The sequence below is a fragment of the Indicator indicator genome, chromosome 5, assembly GCF_027791375.1.
Source record: "Indicator indicator isolate 239-I01 chromosome 5, UM_Iind_1.1, whole genome shotgun sequence".
NCBI classification, from domain to species: Eukaryota; Metazoa; Chordata; class Aves; order Piciformes; family Indicatoridae; genus Indicator; species Indicator indicator.
The window spans coordinates 10954763-10979828 of NC_072014.1; the positions used below are offsets into that span (position 1 = coordinate 10954763).

Genomic DNA, 25066 nt, shown 5'->3' on the forward strand with positions numbered 1-25066 from the left:
AACATCTCCTTCCTCAGCTCAGAGACTTCCTATGGCCTGCTCAAGTGCTCACAGCAGCAAGCTATCTTGACTGTCATCCTCCTCTGCCCTGCTGATTGGCTGATTTCAGCATCTTTTAAACTCCAAGTTAGCACTAGTTAGGCGACACTGCTGTGAGGCAGACAAACACCACTGTGAATAAACTGGAGAACCATCCAGTAACCACATAAGGTGAATGCACCTCCCCCTCTCTAGGCAGAAGAAATATATCTGAACTGAAACACAGATCAAGAATACCTGTGAAGAGGCTTATTCACCTTAATAACCCTCCATGATTTGTTCTCCAAACTGGAGTCCCAGAACTTTCACGCACAGTTCTAGTACCACTGGTGGTCTTTGGAGCTTCTCTGGCATTTAGCTAAAGGCATTATGACAAATTCTATTCTTGTTGAATGAGTAAAAAAAGTTTTCCCTTAAAGTTCTGATAGAGCAGAAAAACACCTCCCCACTTCACCCTGCTTCAGGCAACCTCAGACCGTCAACTAGCTGGCAGTTTGGTTTCAAAATTACACACCAACTACCCAGCCCTCAGGCCATTCCTACTGCAATCTTTAAGCTAGCCTTTCTACATAAAAAAAAAAAAAAAAAACAAAAAAAAAACAAACAAAACAAACCCAAAACAAAACTCTTCTCTGTTTTCAGAGGTGTGCTCACCTCCAGCATCCAAAGAAATCCCATTGCAATCAATTACAGCTCAGCTGTGCATTCTGAGGTCTTTAAAACCAGCTGACAGCCAGCCAGGAAGCATGAAAGAATGAGTAGATAACCTTCTCTCAGAAGATTATAATTTTAGAAGGCTGGAAATCAGCTATTGCAAAATCAAGCAACAACTGGACAGGCAACACGTGAATTGGATGAGTCACTGAGCAGCAAGGGGAGGGGGGTGAGAATAAAATTTTGTTGGCATATCAGACAATTCTTCCCGCTCCCAATTCCACTCCCACATGCTTCCTCACTTTCTATAAAATGTTAACTGGAACCTAAGCAGCCCAAGAGTCAACTACATTATGTATGATACTAGATACTGTACACACAAGCTGGCCCATCCCCAGAACACATGGGGAAAAAAAAAAAAAAAGATGAGTGAGGGAAAACAAGAGAAAGGAGTAAAGGCAATTCCTTGACAAACAGCCTAAAAAAAAAAATGTGTTAAAAGGTTAAATAATTTCCTCTGGTTGCACATCTCCCCTAGTGCTAGGACTTAACAGAGACACTACAAACCTTTGGATGGTGTCCAAGCAGTTTCTTTTGACCTAAAATTTCCTCTCCAATTATCCAGAGGAGCATACAAAAGGTTCTCACACTAACTGTACTTGAAATTACACAAAATATCCTGCAGTAACGAGACTGGGCTGGAGATTTAACCAAGACAAGACCTTCAGCGTGGATCCAAACTGTTAGAAGAAGTAGGATACTCCCTCATAATTAGGCATTGTTCTTGTAATCAAATCAACTAGTATTTTAATGTGAAAGTAGAATTTGCTCTTCACAACCTCATGGGAGCATTTACTCATCCTCAGTTTTATTCACCAGATGTTAAAGGGCCACGTGAGGACCGTGGGAGGCAAAGTGCTGAGCTAAGACACACCACGTAAATTGGGGAGCATTGAGGTCCTTTAGGTCTGCAAGTTCTGAACTCAGCTTTTCATCCACTGACCACTTTGACACATAGCAAGATGCTGGGGTTTTGCCTAAAATTAAAAAAAAAAAAAAAAATCCCCATTCTGCTTAGAAAAAAGGAGGTTCTCAGATGTGACACGAAATAAACAAACACTTCATCACACACAATATCCCTAAGAGCATTAGAAATTCACAGCTCCTTGTTTCAATATCAGTTGTTTTATAACTACACTGGAGAATTCACAGACCCTTCCTCTTGTCATCCAAATAAAGTGTTACACAATGCTTGGGGGACAGTAAAAGATGAGAAAATGAACACAGTGCCAGTGAGAAGGGGACTTAAAGTTGGGAACATTTGAAATACTATACAGACTGAGAACAAAGGTCAGTGTAGCCCAACAATCTGCCTAGCATGGTGGCAACTGGAGATGCTCTTTAGGCCTGGCTCTTCTCATTAATCCTTTCATTCCTCAGCACTCTTCCAGCATCCACTAGAACAAGGCACACCTCTGCCTGCTCTTTTTTATTATCTGTCTACAGCTCAGCTGCCTGTGAATTTGTTATCCCTTTGACAGCACATAGCTATCCTCTGCCTCTGCTTCCTTGGGGAGTAAACAAGCCCCAGAAGCTCACGTGCCATGCAGAACCGTGCTCCTTCATCTGCTTTAAACCAGCATCCAAGTGTGTCCTACCTCTAGAATTGTGGCATTTGCCAAATAAACTTCACATTCAGCTTATCCCCTGCCTTTGGGATTCCATAATTCTCAAACATATCTTCCCTATACATTCTCTCTAATGCTGGAGGGTCCCCAGTTTCACTTTCTACTTCGAAGTCAGCTGCTCTGTCCCTTTTGTGATCTTATGTGTACAGTTGTGCATCTTTTACTGTACTATCAAGAGGTGGAACTCAGAACTACAATACTCAAGTGAATTTTTGTGCAAGTGCACCAAGTTTTATATAACAAGAAAACTACTCTGTCTTTTCTCAGTACCTTCCTTGACGATGCTTAGCACTGTTGGCTTTTGTCACTCTCACAAATTGATGATTTTGGGCAGCTGCTGGTTTTGTTTTGGCTGGGGTGGTTGTGATGTTGTTTGGTTCTGGGTTTTTTTTTTATTGTTTTTGTTTGTTTTGGTTTTTAGGTGTACAGGCTGGAGAGGGTCAAGAGAAGGGTCACAAAGATGACCCATGGACTAGGAAGCTGCAATATGAGGAAAGGCTAAAGACCAAACAAATAAAACAGGTTTCATACTTCAAAGATGTCAAGATTTTAGGCACTAAAAAGAGTGTGTTGTAGCTTGTGAATCAGAGGCCAAGTCCTGTCACCTCAGAGGGATTCTCATCACATACTTCTACATCAGTCAGTTTTGATGGGCTGCTATAGCAAACAACATAAAGTGCTACTCATGATTCATGAGGTTAATTTAGCACCAGCTACTCTCTCTCTTACTCTAGCAAAACAGAAGGCTTACACAGAAGAAAAATTGGCTTCCTATTTCTGAAAACATCTCAATTCCTTAACAGTCTCGTTTTACTACCTGAGAAAGAGTTCAAGAGGAGGACACCCACATTTACTGCAATGCTTTCAAGCTGATTGTAACCATCCTGATCATTATGCTTAACATGTTTGACTTTATTACATTGAGTTGCAGCACACACAGCCCTAGCAACTCACCTGAAGCCCTTGTGTGACAGCACAGAAGAATCCAGCATTTAATAAGCAACCCTGAAATCAGGAATGCACATAACTTCCCATTGCTCAGCATGAGTAGTTTAAAAAAGCTGCAAACCTGAGAACATAAAATTTGTGAGTTTGCTTCCCATTACAAACCAGCAACTCATTTGCCTTTCACTTGTCACAGTCCCTTGAGAGCCAATTGCAAAACCATGTTTTTGTTTGACACTAGAGAGAGGCAAACGTTTTGCTGGGTTTGGTTATTTGTTTTAGGGTTTTGTGGTTTGTTTGGGGTTCTGTTTTATTTATTTGGGTTTTTCAGATTGATTGTTTTGTTGTTGTTTGATTTGTTTTGTTCTACATGCCCACGTTTAGCCAGGTGAAACTGAATTGCCAAAGGTGGCCAAGAACACACATCAGGGCACCAGGTCCAAAATGCAGAACTACAAGGCACATCCATCAGCATTCAGTGATATTCCACAGAGCAGATTATTACTTCTTTATTTGGGTACTTGGTGGCATCTTGGTAGAATAACCATTTACAGTTTCCACTGCATCTGACTGAGAAGATAGCAAATGGTAACAAATAAAACTAGGCTTTAACTTTCATAAGTAGTATGCAGGAAGCTTGTCAATCATCTACTGTAGTACAGAAAACTTTCAAGAGATTACAGATTAGAAGTATTTAAGAAACGGGAACAGATTTCTGACATGAACTGGGACCTGATAAAGAAAGCTTCACTGTGGACTTGCATAACATCTTCCAAGCCCTCGTCTTCACAAAACTAAGCCCACTCAGTAAAATCTTAACTCTCTCATTGTAGTCACCCTTGGGACCTAATATGAACACGTATTACTACTTTCAGACACCTTACAAAGGCCTTGTGCTTGCTTTTCTTAATGCAGGAAGCCAGGCTGCAGGGCAGCAGATGCTTTGAATTGCTTGTGGCTCTGGCACTGGAAAGGCTGAGCCAGCCAGCCCAGATAGTCCTTCCTAGATGTAAGGAAATACCAACCTCCTGTCTGGACAATGGCCCAGCTAATTCCAGCAGGGTAGGACACCAGCAGTAAAAACCACCCACCCAAGACATTTTTCCAGACTTCCTGTGTCTTACATAGGTTTTATCCCACAAACACCATATAAACTAAATGACAACACTATCAGCTCTCTCCTTGCCTCAGCAGAACTCTTAGGACTAACTTACATAATCAAACTGCACCTTCAGTTTTGGAAGCCCTGCAAGCTTTTATGGTGAGAGAAAAGAAGCTAATAAGATGTACAAAGCTCAGTGATTCCTCCTGTGCCTTCTACTATTGTAGCCAGTCACCTTGATAAACACAGGCCACCAGAAGAATAATTAGCACTAGGCTGAGCTGATGCCCTTTTCAACCTCAAAAACAACTTCCCAAATGCTCAGAAATCGGACTGTCCAGTTTCTGCACACACTTTTTAGATCAGCAGTGCACTGGGTTTCAGAATGACCCAGATTACCAAGACAAGGGAGAATATTATCTAAGCATGGTGTCTGCAGCAGAGTTGATCAGAACACATCACAGCAGCATCAGTAACCACCTGCAATGTCCAGTGAGACATTTTTCTACATGTGCATTCTGCTTGCTTTTTCCTCAGTTAGAGCTCTGACCAGATCCTGGAAATTTAGTTTTTGAAGGATTTTCTGCCTACATGCCCATTTTTTTCTTTTTTACCTACCTTTGAGCTGAAACAGCTTTTTCTGCAGAGAGTGAAACTGCACATAAATGAGCATCACTGACCTACATAGGAGAGGCTAATAAAATGCAAAGAAAGTATTCAATTACATGTGGGATGCAGATGAAAATGGAAAACACTGAATTGAAATGGAATTTATTTTCTCTAATCCTTCACGAAGCCCGGCTCCCAACTGAATTCTTAATGGTTTCTTAACCCAAAGGTCCTCCCACTCCAGCACTGTGGACGGAAAAGCACTTGGAAGAACTCCAAAACCCACACCAGTTGCTTCAGTTATAAATCAAATACAACCACAAGAATAATTCCTCTTTGTTGAGGTGAAAGCAGTCCAGGTAAGTATTCAAATGCTGAAAGATCTCACTTTAGGAAATAATTTACACAACCTCTTTACCAAGAGAGTGGTCTGGACAGGGAAGCAGAAAGCTATGGTAGGCTTGCCAGAGCACTGCAAGTGTAAACTGAAATCCTTTACACAGATCATATATAACAAATGCAGTAACCTTTTCCCAAAACTACACAAACCAGTAAACTAAAGGAGGAAGGACTAGCTAAAGATAAGTAGCAGGTAGTCAGTTTTCAGTGGAGGAGGCTACCACAAATTACTGTAATATCTGTTATGTTCAACACCGATGTTTTTTTTTAGGTAAGCAAGGCAACAAAGCCAAGATTATGAAGTTATTCACAAAGTCAGAATGATGAGCTTGCTAGAACTGGATAGAGAAGAATCTAAGTTGCTTTATTTTGCATAGATTGGATACACAAAGTTTGAGACAAACAGATTACCACCATCCACATTGCTCCTCTCCTATTAAGTAGTTAGTAATCTTTCAGTTGTGCATAATCTTCACTGCTGCAAGCACGGTCATTCTCCTGTGCTAGACAACTGCAGAGCTGCACAATACATACACAGAAGAGGAAATTTTCACTGAGCTCTTCAAGTACTTTACATCTTTGACTGTTTTAAAAGACATCTGAAGGGTACCAGTGATGTTTAATGCAAAAGAGGGCCAATGGCATTCTGGGATGTGTTAAGTGGAGTGTGCACAGCAGATCAAAGTGGTCCTCCCCCTCTACTCTGCCCTGGTGAGACCTCACCTGTAATATTGTGTCCAGTTCTGGGCTCCCCAGTTCAAGAGGGACAGGGATCTACTCGAGAGTCCAACAGAGGGCTATGAGGATGACTAAGGGACTGGAGTACTGCCCTATGAGGAGAGGCTGAGAGCCCTGGGGCTTTTCAGTCTGGAGAAAAGACTGAGAGGGGATTTAATAAATGTTTACAAATACCTGAGGACTGGGTGTGAAGAGGGGACAGGCTCTTCTCAGTTGCAGCCTGCAATAGGACAAGGGGTAATGGATATAGACTACAGCACAGGAGGTTCTACCTCAACATGAGGAAGAACTACTTTACTGTGAGCTTCACAGAGCACTGGAACAGGCTCCTCAGGGAGGCTGTGGAGTCTCCTTCTCTGGAGACTTTCAAGACTCATCTGGATGCATTCATGTGCAACCTGCACTAGAATCTGTGGTCCTGCTCTGGCAGGGGGGTTGGACATGATCTCTGGAGGTCTCTTCCAGGCCTAACATCCTGTGAAAACTATACAATTGCTGCACATGAAGCTGTTCAAAACACCTGTCTAGGCATAATATATTGCACTAATCTTTAACCAGCCCTATCCAAGCTAGACCAGTAAGAACACATTAAAAAAGCCAAAGCAGAAAAGCTATATTCCAATTAAAAAAATCAAGTACACAAAGTCAGTGTAAACAGGTTCTTTAATATCACTGAAGATAAATTTAGAAATCCAAGTCTTAGGTGGGTTTCAAATAAATAATCATTTTGATTTAAGTTTTTACATACAAAGGGAGCTCTCAAAGCAGCAGTGCACAGTTTATAATTCCTCCCTGCTAACACATCCCAACAAGAGAATGTACAGTAGGTAGTGCACACTGGAAAAAACAATCATAACATACAGCACAATTGCTATCTTCAATGAAACCACTGAATGTGATGTTGAAAAGGGGGGAGACATGCACTGCCCTTTAAAGCACCACTATTTTTCCACAGCCTTTTTACCAGCATAATACAAATAAGAAGCCTGGGAATACAAGTCATCTCTCTGCTTCTAAATTCCACTCTCAACTCAAAGATTAACACAGCAGTGCTCTGATATAGAAAAAGTATTCCTCAAACTGCCATTGCAGCATGGCATCCCCATTCCAATTGGTCTCTACCGAGGGACACCTACTCTAATGTTTAAAGAAGTCATCCAGAAAGCTTAAAGATAAGCAAGAGTTTTTGTTTCTTGTAGATCCTGGCCTTGTATATCAAAAAAACAAAACCAAAACCAAAACCACAACATAACAAGCCTCAAGAAGATGGTTAGCCAGTAAAATACCTGGTATACCACAACACTCACAAAACCTTCCAAAAGTAAAAAAAACTCTTCCTTGAAGATTTGCTTTTCTTAAATGATTCTAATTTTCTGCTGTAAAATATAGGCTCAATGTGAAACATTCTCAAAGCAAGAATTAACCATCCAGAAAGACCAAATAATAAAAAAAAAAAAAACCACCCCAAAGAACAAATATGCCAGAAATATACTTGCAAAAGTTATGGTAAATTGCCTTAAGTTATTGTTTCATCAAAATATTTCCTCTTTGCAGACACAAGTAGGGCAGTCCTCCACTCTTAGTACTTTCATTCAACATGCAATTGATCTCTGATAAGCACGGCAGCCCTCACCAGCAGAGCACATAACTTAGTGTAAATTCCTCATAGTTAACCTGCTTCAGTACTCATTTTTTTCTTCTCCATCTCTAACATACCTGAAAAGTTCTGCTTCCTCCTGCTACGAGTCAATAAAACCCCCTTACTATGTAATACTGCTGTGTACCTACTGAATAAATATTACAGGAGTTAAAAAGATTGTTTCAATTGCAAGCTTGGCTTTGGCAAAACATGAATTGGGCTAACATACACTGTATACTTCACACGCATTTGAGTAGGGGACGCTGCAACTTTTAATAGATACAAAATAAAATAACTCTTAGATTTCTAAAATTGTCAGTACACAGGATTCCCAAGTTTTTCTGAAGACAGGAGCAGGGTAATCAGTTTTCGAGGAAAGCCACATAGTCAGTCAATCTGGCCAGCTGCTGCTCATTTGGAATTGGTGGAACTGGGGCAGGTTCTACAAAGATAAAAACAAATGCAGCATTAATAAATTAAGAACACAAATCCATCCCCCAGTACCATCCACCACAACTACAAGGAAAAAATTAAATGCATCAGGCTGTTAAACAGTCTTAACTGTATCTCCTACCTGAGCAGTTTCAACTGATACTACTTCTGTTATCTCCAACATTAGGTACTTTTACTAATAACAAAGAGCTGTAACAAGTTCCAGTTGTCAGCAGCCTCCAGGGTGTTCTTTTTGTTTTGTTTTTGTTAGTTTTTTTTTTTTTTTTTTAAAAAACCCTCCCCCTTACACTGGAGTATGACTAACAAAGGCTGACAGTACTTCCACTCGACCGAAAAGTTCCAGGAGCTTTTTTGGTTTTGTTTGTTTTCCAAGGCCAGTCTACCCCTGCTCTGGAAATCTGCTCCCTACTTCAGCTACGGAAGTGGGAATCTCAGGCACTTCTTAAAACGTAAGGGAAAGAAGACAGAGGAAAAGATATTCACACAGCACCTGATTGGGGTAGGTTTTATTGGGTTTTTTTTGAGAACGGAATGACAAAAATCAATTCTCTAGGACCCAACTCCTATTTTCAGGTGCTGGTGAAATTCTGTTAATATTAATCACACAAGTTTCGATATCTGGAAGTAGATTATAAATAAGTACCTGATGAAGGAATAAATCTGTTAAAGGAAGCCTCCAGCACACCTGAAGAAAAAACACAGCCCTGTGAACCAATTTTAAGCAGTTCTACATTGCAAGTCAAAACTGGATTAAAAGGTCATTAACTAAAGTTAAACCTGTTCTTTTACGAACATTTTAATTCATAGCTAAAGAGCAGAATGCTCAAAGCTGTTCAGACATGCAGCTTCAAAACAGATCAATCTCCTGCCTATTTCTTTTGCTTCAATAGTAGTTCTTTGCACTCCCTTTTGGAAAAGAACCACACATACCTAGTTCCCAGTACTTGTAAGTACTGCATATTTTGCAACTAGTTAAAAAAAAACAACAAAACACAACCTTGAACACATACAAAAGCTCAGGGCTCTGGTTGGTTATGTGGCTCAAGGGATACATTTCAACACCTTGCCTGGAACATATTTATTATAATGTTCTGGGCTCTGAGCACCTCAAAATTCTGCCCACACAGTGTATTTTCTTAGCCTAATAGATGCTGCCCTTCTAGAATGCTGTAATTTGGCTCTTTCTTCCAGAGCAGCACCGTGCAGTTTAAGAGCAGTCATTTCATCCTGCCTTCACAGCTTAACATTTATTTTTGCCTCAGCCAGTCACAGATACAAAATACCAAGTATTTCTGCAGCCTGAACTTTGTAAGAACAGATACTCTGTTACCAACATGACAGTGTTCATGACAGTGTTCATGACAGTGAAGAACAGATCCAGCAGAATAAATTAAAACATGAAGGAAATTATGCCAGTACCTGGACCTCCTCAGAACGTAAAGATCCATTAGAACCTTGCCCAGAAAATTCTACTCCTGAAAAAATTCTCAGGTTCAAAATAGTGTAGTTTTTACTCATCTTTATTAGATTAAGACATGTCTTTTGAGGTCATCCAACTTATGTTCCACTGAGTCAGAGCCAGCAGCAGAGGAGGAGCAGGAGAAACCATTGCATATCCTGTCTGCTTTTGTTTAAAAAGTTAATTTGAGGATGTAGCTTAATCCAAACTACTTACAACTCCAAACCAAATCCAGTACTTTGTACCTCCTACATTTTATAAACATTCCATGTTTATAAGCAGCATGAGCCTCCATATAAAAGTATTTCAAGAACACTGTGCAAAATTCTAATTACAAACTAACACCTCGTTACTAAAAAATGCTAAACTCGATGTCTAGTGAAATAACAGCTCCACCTACCTGGCTTTTTAGGCATTACCATACGAGTTGAAAAGTCTGCTTGCCAGCCCTGGTCTAATACACCTGAGAAAATATTTTTAGAGTTGTAAGAACAGATCTTTTATATGATTGCTAGAAATGCAAAATATTTAAGATCAGGAGAAAAGTATCTCAGTTCATTGCCTGTATGGCATAACTCCAGGATGTATTTCTTCTAAAAAAGCTTATATTTTGGCATGTAGTTCAACAAACATGAAAGTAGTAGCACATGGAACTAGCTTAATCCATTCTCTTTGCTCTTCCCTCATCACTGAACTGTGTTAACATCTCCACACACAGAAGGGGAGAATAACCAATGGAAACTAGTGGCAAATTCTTAAAAAAATAATCAAAATAGTTCTGCACAACCAAGACAGTTTTCTCTATTCACTGCCCCATCAAGTCTCAGAATTTGTATACATGTTCCTGTTTACCACCACTTACAGCTCTCTGATCCCAATCATGTATAAAAGCTTTTTAGCCAACAAATGCAAAGTACCTTTCACAGCTTCTTCTACAGGAAGCCCAACGAAGGCTGCAAAATCATCTGCAACTATTGAGGTATATGCCTGAGAAACCAATCCAAAGGCTCGTCTCCTAGTTGCATCTAAGAAGATATAAACATTGTAAGCAAATGGTAGAACAATCTCCATCACTAGAAAAGCTGAGAAAATTTGTACAATCCTGACAGAAAACCACTACCACTCTTAAAGCTAGCACTTCAGAAGCTACCCATCCCTTCCCTCAATTCAAAGTGCCACAGTTAGAAGCCAGAGACAATGGCTTGCTCTATCCCAAGAGATCACATTTAACTTTCAAATGCAGTTCGCAGCATCTTGGGTATTACTACCAGCATGTGAAACAGTTTAGGAAATGCTGCTTCTGGTGGCATTTTCTATTTTCATTAAGTTTGTGTCTCAAGTAGTTCCAAATCAGAAAAAAAAAAAGCAAACCACAAAAACCCAGTTAAACTATTCATGTTTTTCACCACATCTGTTTTGATAGCAAGGCATCTAAGAATCAGTTAGTTTTAAAGCCATAGAGAATTTGTTATTGTGAAATATCTTGGAAAGCTTTCCAGCAGTCTGCACTGCCCTCTATTAGCAAGACTTTGCATGTTACTGTTACATGGCCTATAAAAAGCCACATTTAAATGAAAAAAAAAGAAAACCCACCTCTTTTCCTAAGTGTGACAAGGCTCTGAAATGCCAAACCAATTTCCCTAGATTAGTGGTTAGAAGTCTGGTAAGATTTGGTAACTAATGGTCTATTTTGCTATTAAAGAGCAAGATGTGTGTGGTGGTTTTAAGGCAATGCCTTTAATTTCTTTCCACAGAGTTCGAGCAGAAAAGTAAAAGAATGTAAATAAATCACGATTGGGTGTAAGAAAGCAAAATACTGATTATTCTAAACCCTTCCATTGGGGAGATAGACATGTTTAAGAGTCAGTACTCAAAGTTCAGTCTGTCTGTTGTTTTTCTGCTGGGCAGTCTAACAGAATTCTTCTGCACTTAGTTTCAAAGATACCTTACTGGCATAGTGACCTTGAAAGCTAAGTTCTAACAGCCTCTCTACTTCTTGTCTTTCTTCCTTCTGCCAGGGGGACAGCTTTCCTGGCTTTGGCCAGGAGGGTTTTGTGCTGTTTCTGTTAATTGTACATATTTGTAAACATTGTAAATACTGCATATTTGTAGACATTCATTGCATTCCATTGTAGACTGTAGTTTTGTAAATACAGCTACATTTGCTTCTGAACTGAGCTAGTCCGGTGTTGTTAATGTGGGAGGGGCATTTCAGCCCACCACACTACAACTACATGGCACATAAAATTCCAGTATGAAAGAACATACAACTGCATACACAATCCTAACAGACAACTTACTTTGTTTCTAAAAGTTTTTGCAATGAGTTTCTTACTTGCACCTGATACCTAAAAATCTTTTAAGTAAAACCTATAAAAACCTGGCAATAATCTCCCTGACCACTTCTGATTTTTTGTAAGCAGTCATCTGTCTGCATGCCTGTGTTTGAGCACACAGAAATAATTTAACACATGTATTTCCATGCTACCTCTAGAAGCCAAATTTGTACCTCTAAGTGCTTCCATGATTGGTTGAATAGTCTCAGACCACTGATGCGCGCTGATTGTTGTGTAGATTCCTGGAAAGTCTCTCTGCCAAATTCTTTGTCCTACTGACCAAACTGCACCCAGTTCAGCATTTGCCTGATGTGACAAAAAAAACAACCCCAGTTAATGGAGAACAGCATATTCCCTACAGAGACCATACTGTACAAACTCATTTCTATTCCCTTCCTTTTCCCATTACAAGAATATATCCCAGTACCTGTAAAGATGAACAGACAAGCATTGGCAAATCTAGCAAGTGTCAATGTTGCAAACTCCATAATCCATCCTCTGCCAAAACTTTACCACCCACATCAGTCTGCTCACAAGTCAGTTATATCAATCTAGGTTGACACATCAGCTCAGACAATGCACCATCTACACTCAGGCTACTGACTGGAGTTGCTAAAAGACAGGCACAGCTTTATTTTCTCCTTGGAGAGATGTTTGCCTCTTCAGCAGAGCCTTTATCAATGGAGAGGCTGTTCACTCAGTGAAGGCAATTTTAAACTTTAAAGTCTTGCAACCCTGACAACCAAGTCACACATTTAACTGTGTCATGATGTGCTCCTAATACTGGTTTTAAGGGCTACTTAAATGCATTGTGTTAGACATTATCCTGCAAGAACAGCAACCAAACACCAAACCGGGTCACAGATTTTCAATTGTAATGAGAAGTGATTTGTTCCTGAAATTAAGATTAATTTATTACTTGGTTCAGTTACCAGAAGATTCATCACTTACACGTGATGCTTTGAGTACATAAGTCAAGCAACAAGTTTCTCCCCACCTGAACGATGCTTCATGTGAAATACAAGTTACACCAAAACAGTCAGATTACTCAGAGGATCACTGTGCAACAAATGCAGCAGGCTGTAGAGAACGGCCAAGCAAAGTTTGGTCCAGATAACTATTAACTCAACTGACACAGCTACTTTTTACTTGAAAGAGAAAGTAAATTACCACAGAACCATCTGGTAAGTTTCATCTTGACCATGAGGATTCTTAACACAAAACTTCAGAACACTTGTTTCCTTGTAAAATGTATGATCTGAAGTTAAAATCCTAACAACTAAGTCTGAAAGCATTACTGGTATCATATTTAGCCAAATCCTCAAAACATATCTTTGATTCAAACGCCACGCAAAACAAGAACCTTCAGAAATTTAATCAAATTGAAAATACATCTTATCTGAAGTCACTTGTCAATGCAGAAGGTATTCTGTACCCTCATGTGGAATACAGACCCACCCCAGAGTCAGATGCACTGCTTTTCTACAGTGACTGCCTTCCATCATAAACATTTCTATGAAGAAGTCTACAGATTAAGTGAACTGTACTGCATCAGACTATTTGTGAAGGAAAAGTGGTAACAGATGAGCAACTAGAGATCTTAAAGTCCAATATGCCATCTGCTGGGCAAACAGTTCACAGCACAAAATTCAACCCAAAAGCTACTCAAACAGAATCCTTGGAGGGAAAGTCATTATTTGCAAGCTTATCTGGAATTGGTTTAGTACCAAGCAGCATTTTCTGAAGTACTTACAGATTTAATAGCAGGAGGGATTCTCTTCCAAAGATATCTTGCATTATTCCTAAAAAAATTAAAATACTTCTCAGTAACCAAGTATCTGCTACAGGGAGATACAAAATGGTTTGTTTAGATGCTAAAATTAACAGTCTCAGTGTTTTAGATTGGACGTTAGGAAAATTTTCTTTGCTGAAAGGACGGTCTGGCGTTGGAATAGGCTGCCTGGGGAGGTGGAGTCACCATCCCTGGAGGTGTTCAAGAAACATCCTGGACATGGCACTTTGGGATATGGTTTAGTGGCCACAGTAGTGTGAGATCAATGGTTGGAATCAATTGTAGAGGTATTTTCCAACTGAAATGATTCTATGATTTCTTCTGTGTCTACTGAAGTAGAAAAAATTGCTCTCAAGTTGACAACATGGCTGCCACAATACAACAAATAGTTCATTAACTGCCTCATTTAACACCAGTTCAGAAACAGGATTTCATTTATCTACCCTGGGCAGCACCTCACAGATGTTAGTTGTGCTGTTTTAGTTTCAGTGTAACTGCCTGTTTGATGAACACATGTACAGTGCCCATTTAGATTAGTGGTCTCCAGACGTGGATCATACACTTCTAGCAAAAAAGCATTTGAGTGTGAACCCCTGGTCTATGCATATTTATACATTACATACATGTACTACAACATTTACATGCCCTATAAGGCACATAGCACATTGATTTTAAAAGGATAAAAATATCTGTAAGTGGTGTTTATTTAATTTTAATTATTAGTAATTCCTTTCTTCATGTGCCCACACCTCACTTTGAATACCAAATATCTAGACTGCTCTTCCCAGCCCAGCTTTGTCACGTTCTGGAGATTTGAATGGATTGAAATATTTGCTCATTGATCTGCAGGGCACTGAAGTCCAACTGAAGCAGTTACAAATTCTCAGAAAGACTTCAAATGCAAAATAGAGAAAAGGCCTCAAGTGCTTTTCATCAAAGCACAATTCTGACTTTTGAAGTGACTTGAACCAAGGTTATCTGCATTTAACCTGGCAGTATCAGCATCCAGGGAATTTGCCCTGAGAGAAGATACACCTACAATGCAAGAGAATGTTCAGATCTTCAAAATCCCCATCCCAATGCTACCTTGGGCTTGATAATCAAACATGGCAGTGTTGCTTATTCTGCCTTTATCAGCAATAAAACCCCAAACACAGCGAATCAAGTTCACACAGGGACGTGGCAATAAAGCCACCAGACCGAATTCAAAGGATTACATCTTCATGCAGATTTAGCTCCTTCAAGCCAACAGTATCCCTCCTTTTTAACCTGGAGCAGTTTAGTGTTATTCTACTTTAATTTAAACACAAGGAGCAGAGCTGCATCTCACTCAAAACAAATGCAGCCTTTAGAAGCTACAAATCACAACACCAAAGTGGTCAAACACTGTACAAAGGAGCCAGTTTCACTATTTACAGAACTTTCCTCCTAAAGCCAGACTGCTTCCCTACAGTTCAAAAGGGTGGGCAAGAGCAAATAATTTTCCTGACAGCAAGGGGTGAAAGACTTAATTACACAATTTTTTTTTTTTTAAACCACAATTTTTTTTTTTTTAAACTACATGCATTTTATTAGCCACACCACCAATTACTAATATTCTGGCAACTGGAGCCCCAGCTGATAGTGACAAATTTAGCATCTCAAGTTAAAGATTAAGTCAAGCCACTTACATATCATTATGCAACAGGTATAAAGCTAGAAGCTGGCCATAAACAAGGGGCGTTGCAATTCCTCCAGGGGCCTAAAAAAAAGTACAAATAATTTGGTTACACATTTTAGGAGTGATTTCTTACAGAATATAGCAAGCAGCCAATTTTAATGAAAACTGAACATGTCAAGATAGCTGTTTTGGCTTTTTTCTACACCACAAATTGTCAGAGTTGCTATACAGTTGTAATAAACTTGTATCAATGAAACAGTAATTTGCACACACCAAAAGTTTTACTTAGACAACTTTTTTTGCTGCCTGACTAAAATATGGTTACAACTTTTGTTACTCTAATGTTCCAGATTATGCTCACAATAGTAGCCACCTTGCTTCAGTTCCTCACAAAGAGATGCAGCACTCACAACTTCATTTATTTTGAGCTAAACTTCAGTTCAGTCCAGGGCACTCCACCAGAGTAAAGCTGCTTTGCTCACTTGGACTGCCCCTTCTTAAAAATCCACTTAAAAATCCACACAAGCTTTGACACTTGCCACACTTCAGCAGGCTTCAAAAATCACACAGGCAGAAAAAAATGCATTAAAGTAACGTTAAAATAAAATTTAAAATAAAATTTTGAAAGCCTGCCATCTTTTAAAAGCTGAAATGATTTCCAGTAATGTTTTACCAATTTATCAGAGGATAGTGCAGCAAGCACTCACAGAAAGCCAATTATGCAGGGATATGATTTAATTACATGTGTGATTGTGGCTTAGCCAAGTCAAAAGCAGGCAATTAACTGTGCCATACAGCAGATACTGTCCTCAGCTGTGCTCATCCTGTTTCCAGGGCTCATCTACATAAAAATACAACAGTTTCTGCAACTGCTCTTTGGCTTTTACCCAGTAAAACAAAGCCAAGACAACTCATATCACCTGTCCAAACTGTGGAAGTTCACCTTTGGCAAGTCTCTGTACCAAAAAGAAAATTCCCAAACAGGGAAACCAACTGCCACCAAAATAACCAGATTTACAACCTGCAGTCTTACTGGAGGAAGTTATGCAGCTGCATCTATCCTGCAAGGAAACCAGCTTATCAACTCATGATTTGACACAAAGGCTGTCAGCAGATATTGGAGTGCTCATAAGAATCTTCACATGGATGCAGTCACACATAGCCTTATTAGCCTTTGGGAACAGTTTGTCAGAACTGCATCTGCTACCATTTACTCCAGGAGTCTCTGATGATAGAGCCCAGACTAAATGCACAGGCTTTGTAACAATTCCCAGGTACCCACCAAGGTCCAATAACACATGCTCTGTAGCAGGGAACTGAGAAGGCTACATTAAACTTCCTTTGACAGAAGCAGAAGCAAGGCCCAAAGCCTCTCAGGCTCCATCCCTGATACTCAGTCTGACACACTCCTCCTGCCACTCCAGAAAGTCTAGAAAGGCATCAAAGCCATCACAAATAAAGATCAGACTGGCCAGCATGAAGGAACAGCCACACTCAACTCTCCCACATGGTCCAATGGCACTCTTCTGCTTCCCTTTGGTCATCTGTCCATTACTTGAGGCAGCATTCCACATATTTTCAGCAAAGCAATCTCCCTCCAGCTCCATAACATTCCACCTGGAGGACAGTGTCCAGATCTGGATTCCTCAGTATAAGAAAGACATGGACTTGTTGGAGCAGGTCTACAGCAGGGCACAGAAATGATCAGAGGTCTGGAACTCTTCTCCTGTGAAGAAAGGCTGAGACTACTGGGAGTTGTTCAGCCTGGAGAAGAGAAGGCTCTTGGGAGACCTTAGTATGCCCTTTCAGTAATTAAAGGGGGTCTATAAGAAAGACAGAGACAGACTTTTAAGCAGGGTCTGTTACAACAGGACAAGGGGTGATGGCTTTAAAAATAAGAGGGGAGATTCAGAAAAGATAGACGGAAGGCATTTGTTACAGTGACAGTGGTGAAACATCGTTACATGTTGCCCAGAGAAGTGGAAGAAGCCTCATCTGTGGAAACATTCCAGATCAGGCCCGACAGGGCTCTGAGCAACCTGATCTAGCTGAAGATGTCCCTGCTCACTGCAAGGCAGTTGGACTAGATGGTCCTTAAAGGTCCCTTTCAACCTATACCATACAATGATTGTACAGAACCCAGCGAATACCAAAAAGTTGCAGCACCATCCTGAGAACAAAATAGGCACATGGACTCAGCACTTGAATGGTGCACAGAAATATCAGCTGAAGCTTGATGATGCACATCCATGAGTAGGAATACCTTCCATCCGAGGATTATGTTTAGTACTGCAAACCTGTACAGTTCGACAGAACTAAAGGTCTGCTGTGGCAAATGATCACATAAGGGATCAGCACTCTCTCTTCACTTGCTAGGGTAGCAAGAGCTAAAAATCAGAATTGTTAAAGAGCACGTGACAGCAGACAATTCAAATTTTCCTCTTTTAAATTGATACCATGGGATGCTTGGGCTTTACACTTAGAAAAGCACTGGAAATTCTGCAGGACGATAGAGAAACTGTGGATGCCACCCAGAAAGAGCTCTTAGCATTAATGTGGTGCTATGCAGATTTATCACAGGCTGTAGCCTGACACACTAACAGTGCACACAGTCAAGACTTAAAAACTCACCAAGCAACAGATTTGAAAACAGCTCAGAGGAAGCTTCCAGTGTGAACTCCTTATCCACGTGCACCATAGACGCAGGAGTAATTCTCCAAACCTGTCTCAGTGCCCCACTCCCCCTTTCAGCATTTTCTTTCTCAATCACTTGAAATACATCAACTTCTCTCTCGCACACACCCCCTCCAAAAATATCCTGATAATTATAACAAAACGCAGTCACTTGCATGCAGTTGGCGAGTTTCTCTACTGCTTTTGGCCGGGCTTTAGCACAAGCGACAAGTTTCAACACTGAACGCTCACCAAATTCACCAACACACACAGAAGCAGAGAATCATGAATATCTTTCCTCGCAAGATCAGGTCAGGCTGTCAGACAGCACTTTCAGGCTAAAGCCTGCACTTACCGAGACCAGTGTTACCGTCACCTCTAACCCTCACCGCCAGAAAAGTTTGAGTGCCCAACCACAAGGTCTGCGGGGCGGCACCGAGCCCCGAAGCCGCTCCGGGGCCTCAGCCGGGCCCCTGGCACCTCCGAGCCCATCCCGCAGCGCTACCCCCAGCCCAGCGGTACCTCAAGCTCCTGTGTCTCGCACTGCTCCAAGAGCTTCTTGAAGCTGAAGGAGTTCTCTGCCATCACCGCCACGGGCATCTTCCCCTCACGGCGCCCGCCGCTGCCAGCCAGAACCAAAACCGCCTCCCCTCAGGAGGCGGCCGCGCCTGACGTCACTTCCGTCGCGAACAACACACACTTCCAGCTGCCGCCCGAGGGCCCAGAGCTGCTCTAGCGCTTCGCTTCTATGCTCTGGAGGACTGCGAGGCGGAGACCTAGGGCGGCCCGCCCGGCCGGGGCGTGGGCAAGGGGAGCGGGGCGGGGTCAGCAGGGTGTACGCAGTTGAGGGTGGCAGCAGCCGTGGTGGGGGTTCAGCTCCTTTATACCTTCCCCCCACGCCCCCTATTATTTCTGTAGTGTTTCTTTGTGTGCAATGAACGCATTTATGTTTAATTTTTCGTTTGTGTCTACTGCATGTTGTGAGATGCAGACGTCCAACATCCTTTTTTATGCTTTACTTATCAGCCAGTTTGCCGATGATACCAAACTGGGAGGAGTAGCTGGCACACGGACACAACAGAAGTCTGGGCTGCCATTCAGCGAGAGCTGGGCAGGCTGGAGTTTGGCAGAGGGGAACCTCATGAAGTTCAACAAGGGCACCTGGGGAGGAATAAGCACCTGCAGCAGTACAGGTTAGGGGTTGACCTGCTGCAAAACAGCTCTGCAGGGAAGGACCTTGGAGTCCTGATGGACAACAAGTTTACCAGTGAGCCAGCATTGTGTCCAAGAAGGCCAATGGTCTTCTGGGCTGCATTAAGAGCGTGGCAGCAGGTCAAGGGATGTTCTCCTCCCACTTCGCTCTGCCCCAGTATGGTTGCATCTGGAGTATGGCGTCCAGTTCAAAAGAGACAAGGATCTACTAGAGAGAGACCAGTAGAGGACTACAAAGATGATGAAAAGATTGGAACGGCTCTCTTATGAGAAAAGGCTGAGACACAGGGGACTCTAGTCTGGAGAGGAGGAGACTGGGAGGGGATCTTATCAATGCTTATCAATGCCAAAAGGGTGGGGCCAGACTCTTGTGGTGCCCAGTGACAGGACAAGTGGCAATGGATATGAACTGGAACACAGGAAGTTCCATCTGAACATAACAAAAAACTTCTTTCCTGTGAGGGTGACAGAGTACTGGAAGATGCTGCCCAGAAAGGTTGTGGAGTCTCCTCTGAGGAGATTCAAAACCTGTCTGGACACGATCCTGGTCAACCTGCTCTGTGTGAACCTGCTTTAGCAGAGGGGGTTGGACTAGACGATCTTCTTCCGACCCCTACCAGTCTGTGACCTACAACGTTATGTAGTGTCTCTGTGTGTATATGTAGAACTCCTATAACATAGCACATATGCCAAAATAGCACAGAAAATACTAAACTGGCACATAATACTATATATGCTCTTTTATAAGCAGGACCACCTGTTCCCATGGCTCTGGTTGCTGTCTTCAGTGAGGCCCCATTTGCTGAGACCCCTCCAGTCCTGCCTGCCTTTCCCCAGGATCAGGAACTGTAGTTATGGTTTCACAGATTTTTTTACTTATTTTTTCCTGAAGGATGGGGCTTGAACATGTTTGCAGCAGCCTTGGTTTGAGGCACATAAATCGTTAGAAAATGACAGGATATTCACCAGCTATTTGCAACTATCAGGGCCAGAGGTGGAAACTTTTTTTTTTTTTTTTTATGGTAAAATTTACCTGAGGGGCTTATTTTCTGAAAACTCTTGCTTTCTGATAACATGAATTTGCTTCCCACCATCATCTACAGCCCTATATCCCTTGAACAAAGCCTGACCTCAGCATTCCCTCTCACCCTTATATCCCCCAAACCATTTATTCTTCATATCTGTCTAGGGAACCCTCCAGCCCTTTACCAGAGAGTTTTCCCCAGCTGTGCTCAAGAGCTGCACCAACTCAAAGCAAAATTAGAGTGCCCTGTGCAAGCCTGACCCAGCTGCGGCAGGATGGTCCAGAGGTGTTCCCCATGCTTTTGGGCTAAAAAAGGGGAAAGAACAGGGATGCTCAGCCTCTCCATGCTTCAGCATAAAGGAAGGCTGGCAGAAAGCTTGACGACTTTTCTAAGGAATCCCCGTGCTCCAGGAGAGATCGTGACTGTATAGTAATAAAAGTAACTTGTGTTTATGTTTGTGTTTGTGTTTGCTGTGGGATTTGCCTCGAGGAGAGCATCCAGAGGAGGGCTCCAGGTGATGGCACTGCTGCTCTGCCAGCTCAGGCATTGCTGCTCCTAGCAACCAGCCTCACTTTTCATTTCCATCCCCACCAGCTGCATCGATCCTGATTGCTCTTTATTGCTTGCAGCTCCATGCTGGCATCACTTTGATGTTCAGACACCTGAGAGGAATGTTGTCCTCATCTTTTGCCCCCATTCCCAATTATCTTGTGCTTTTTTTGGAGGTGAGGCAGAGAGCAAAGCAGGCAGCAGCTTGTGTTGGTGCTGACAGGAGACTTCCCCTTAGTGCTGGCAGGGTTAGGGTCAGAGCATCCTGGTTGCCACCGTGGAGCACATTGATTTGGGAAGGCTTCCTCTCGTGGTGGGATGTCATGGGTTTGCAATCCTTCATCCCGATGCAGTCATCCTTCCTGGTGCTGGATGGGAAGGTGCGAACTGGCCTCCGGCACCATTGGCCATGCTGGGCCTGGGCAGAACCACAGCGCCTGTGCGTGCTCCTTTCTGCAGGGCAATCATTTCATTTGGGGGGGGGGGAACCCCCTAAAAATTGAGCAGAAGAGAGATGTCCGCAAGAGGGCGCTATCTGCAAGAAAAACTGCTAAGAAAGAAATAGGCGTAGGGGCTGTGACCGCCTTCAAACATCCCACTGTCCTTTCCATGCAAGAAACTTTCCATTTGAGAGCAGTTAGGTGCATTTTTTTTTCCATATTTCTTTTTGCAGGATTTCATTAAGCTTTGGGGACAGCAAAGGAAGCGCTGCTTTCCAGTTTGGTTAGCTGAGCCTCCCAAAGCTACCAGGACCTCTCTGGAAGCAATGCCTTGGTGTGGGGGCAGCAGGAAAAGCTGTTTCCTCTCTCTTTCTTTTTTTATTTTTTCCTCCTCTCTCTTTTTTAATTTTTTTCCCTCCTCTCTGTTTGTCTTTTTTTTTTTTCTCTCCATCCCTCTTCACTCACCTTTCTTTAACACCCCAGGGGACATCTCCCCATGATGCCTGGGGTGCTATGCTGACCATGCTCCTGCTGCACCTTGCCAAAAATGCATGTTTCAGCTGCTGAAGGTCACCCCTTCAAATGACAGGCTCTAACAGCCTCTCTACCCTTCCTGTCTTGAGCAAGAGCAATTTCCACACCATCACCAACACAGCTTCCCTCAGCCCTGGGGTAGAGGATAGTTTCAGAGGTCTTTTTCTGGTGTCTCAGTGATGGGCCAGGTGATGCTGTCTGCTGGGAATGCCCAAAGAGACCAAATGTTTGTTTCAGAAGCCAGGGATGATTAATAAGGGAGCATGGCCTGAGTTCCCAGCCAGCACAAGGAAAGGTGGCCTGGCTATGCCTGGGGAGGTGTCATATTTCAGTTGAGAAGATCCCGGTTTTGCTTTGGCCCATGGGCTGGAAAAGCACTTTCAGATGTGGCTGCCAGTTGTTGCAGTAGTGTAAAGTAAATTTAACGTGATTTGTATTCGATTCCTGGTGGTGATGGCACAAAAATCTCAGCAACTCCTTTGCATGTTGCATGAATTTTAAATCAGTGATGGAAATGGATTCCAGTTCTGCCATCCTGGGCAGTCCAGATGAGTTACTGGTTGTTTCCAAAGCAATAGCAAGGCATTTCCAAGGAAGATTAGCAGAGATGTCGTGACAAGGCTTTATTTTCCATGTGCTGCTTGTGATCTGGAGGCACCCTTTGGAAAGATGATTGTAAGAGGTTTCCCTTTCTCATCTGCTTCAAAAACTTTGCAGTGGAACAAAAGAATCATGATGAGGAAAGTAAGATGTAACGTGGTGATATGGAACAATAGGAAAGTCAATTTAATGTGAAACTTAGAGAGAAGGGTGGTAAAGGGTCAAGCTGAACCTCTCCACACCCTTCCTGATCCTCTCAGTACCCTGATTTATATTAGCTCTGCCTGCTCTGAGCAAAGGTTATATCTAAATACATTATTTCCTTCCATGACATCAAAGCTTGTTGTACACCAGCCATCAAAGGGGACAAACGCCTCGGTTTTAGGAGCTGTGCCCAGCAGAAAGGAAACAGTGAGCAGTGGAGGGGAAATTATCAGTGCTTTCCCCCAAACAATCATTTCTTTATCATTTCACTTTGGTGGGGGTGTGGGTTCCAACTCTGATAAACAAGAAGCTCTCTGGAATATTACTTTTATTTTTTTTCCCCTCCCATCCTTAATCCTTGTTTTATCAGCTCCAAATGGAGGACTCAGTTACACAGGTTTTTACTACAGCGTGGTGGTATAATTAAAGGAAACTCCCCAAACTGGGAAATCTTGGGAGTTTGGAGGATTTCTAGGAGACCACAGCAGCCAAAGCAAAGTGAGGTGTGGAAGGCTGACCACACACCTGCCCTTGCCTGTCAGGCCATGTGTCCTGCTGCCGCTCTGGAGCAAATCTGCCTCATGAGCTGAGATTTCAGGATCAGCTGAGCTCCTTTCTGTCCACTCTAAACACCACTATCCACACCCTCTTGTTTTTCCTGGGAGTAAGCAAGAGTGATGGCTTCTGCCAGCAGCTCTAGAGGCAAAGATTGCCCTTTCTGAACCTATCAAGGGGAAAAGAGATTCTGTGTGTGTTTAACCTAAACTTTGTTTTTATTACTTTCTAGGCATGTCTGTGCATTTTCCTGTTTTTGCTTTGTTCTGTGGGATCCTCAGCCAAGATTCTGGCCACTCCCTGGCTCCTGGGCCAGTGGTTCTTGTTCTCTGCATATTTTAATCCTCTGTGGCAAAGACCTTTGATATCTTTGAGCAATGTAACAGCTTGTCTCCTCCCTGCATCTCCCATCATGCTGCTCCTGCACTTGGAAATGACTGGAATCCCCCAAATCTGGCCAGATAAAGTGTGAGGATCCCTGTCCAGGGCAGGGTGTTCTGGGGGTTCAATCACCCAGCACAGGATATAGAATGGGAAGATCCCAGATGGTAGGATCAAGTGGAAGGTCCTTGTTCATTATGGGGCATTTGGTTAATGAAGGAGGGGGTTCCGTGGTCCAACATGGATTTTTTTGGAGGTATGAATAGAAGCATTTGGGAGATGGAGGGAAGGTCCCTTGCTCTTGCTGGATCATTTGGGGATGGAGCATCCCTTTTCCCTCTGATGTGTTTAGCAGTAGGATGGGATGCTCCAGGCATCCCAGGGATGCTGCCCACAGTCCCAAACCAGAGGCCTCCTCAGGGCCCCGTGGCCTCTTTTGGCCCCTCAGCTTGTGTGAGGCTGGCTGGAGGCACATCAGTGCCCTGAGCTGTCCCACAGCATTGGCCACCTGTGAGGTGGGATAAGCCTCCTGTGCCAGGGTGGAAGATGCTCCTGCAGAAGCCTCCCAGCTTGGTTCAGCATCCCCTGTCTTAACAGGAGCATGATGCATTGCTGTGTCCTCCGGGTCATGCTTTTAAATCTGTTAATCTCCTGCAGTCGCAGGCGTGTTAAGAGCCACCTGTTGGCCCCGCAAAGCCACCGGGGTACCGGGCGAGCGTTTGGGTGAGCGGAATCAAAGCCGCAATTAGGAAGGAGGCCTTTGATCTCCGAGAGGTAAGGAGTTCAGGCAGCTGTTCCAAAACCTCTCCCGCAGTCACACTTCTGCTTCGGTAACATCCTAACAAAGAAGATCTTGTGTCCACGACGCCTTGTTGCGGTCCTCCTTCCCAGCCTGCGGCCACCTGTCCCTCCCCGCCGCCCGAGCGCACTGCCTTCAGGGTCCCTTCTCCGCGGCTGCGAGCGGAGGGGCGCGAATCGGATTTCACGGCCCCGACGCTTGCGGAGAGCTGCCGGGCTTTGCTCTCGATTACTCAAAGTCCACGCTGCAATGGCCCCTTTGTTCCTGCAGCTTTGCCTGCCAACAGCTGGCTTCTCCATCCAGCTGTGCCGAGATGCAGGCGAGGGAGCAACGAGGCAGCCAGGATGCGGGTCACTGCACAGGACCCTCCGTGCGCATCCCTGGGGGACCCTGAGGGAGGGATGCTTCCCATTCTGCATGGAGAGAAGAGCTCCTCTTCTACCTTCATCTGCATCCTGTGCAAGGATGCTGTCAGCTGAAGGGCTGGCCTGGAGGAGATGGAGGATTAAAGCTGCTTCTGGTGATGTGCTTTTCTGAAGCTGGAAGAGGAAACGTGTGGCTTGTTCGCCCATTGACTTCCA

General features: G+C 43.0%; 1 protein-coding gene across 1 annotated transcript; it reads right to left on the minus strand.

The window, feature by feature from the left end:
- Positions 1-7610: 7610 nt before the first annotated feature.
- COPS8 (COP9 signalosome subunit 8) lies at positions 7611-18828 on the minus strand. The gene is made up of 8 exons (XM_054381053.1): positions 18709-18828; positions 15524-15594; positions 13815-13863; positions 12235-12367; positions 10643-10750; positions 10126-10188; positions 8910-8951; positions 7611-8255 (listed from the first exon to the last, which is right to left on the minus strand). The coding sequence occupies exons 1-8, from the start codon at positions 18784-18786 to the stop codon at positions 8176-8178; spliced, it is 624 nt and encodes a 207-aa protein (XP_054237028.1). The 5' UTR covers positions 18787-18828; the 3' UTR covers positions 7611-8175.
- Between the last annotated feature and the right edge of the window lie 6238 nt (positions 18829-25066).

What these genes read in the sequence shown, in the direction of transcription:
- COPS8 (XM_054381053.1), bottom strand. Translation starts at nt 18,786, where the DNA reads ATGCCCGTGGCGGTGATGGCAGAGAACTCCTTCAGCTTCAAGAAGCTC. An exon ending in TGTAGAAGAAGCTGTGAAAG is followed by an intron (nt 10,189 to 10,642) that starts GTACTTTGCATT and finishes ATATTTTCTCAG; the next exon opens with GTGTATTAGACCAGGGCTGG. An exon ending in GGTAATGCCTAAAAAGCCAG is followed by an intron (nt 8,952 to 10,125) that starts GTAGGTGGAGCT and finishes TTTTTTCTTCAG; the next exon opens with GTGTGCTGGAGGCTTCCTTT.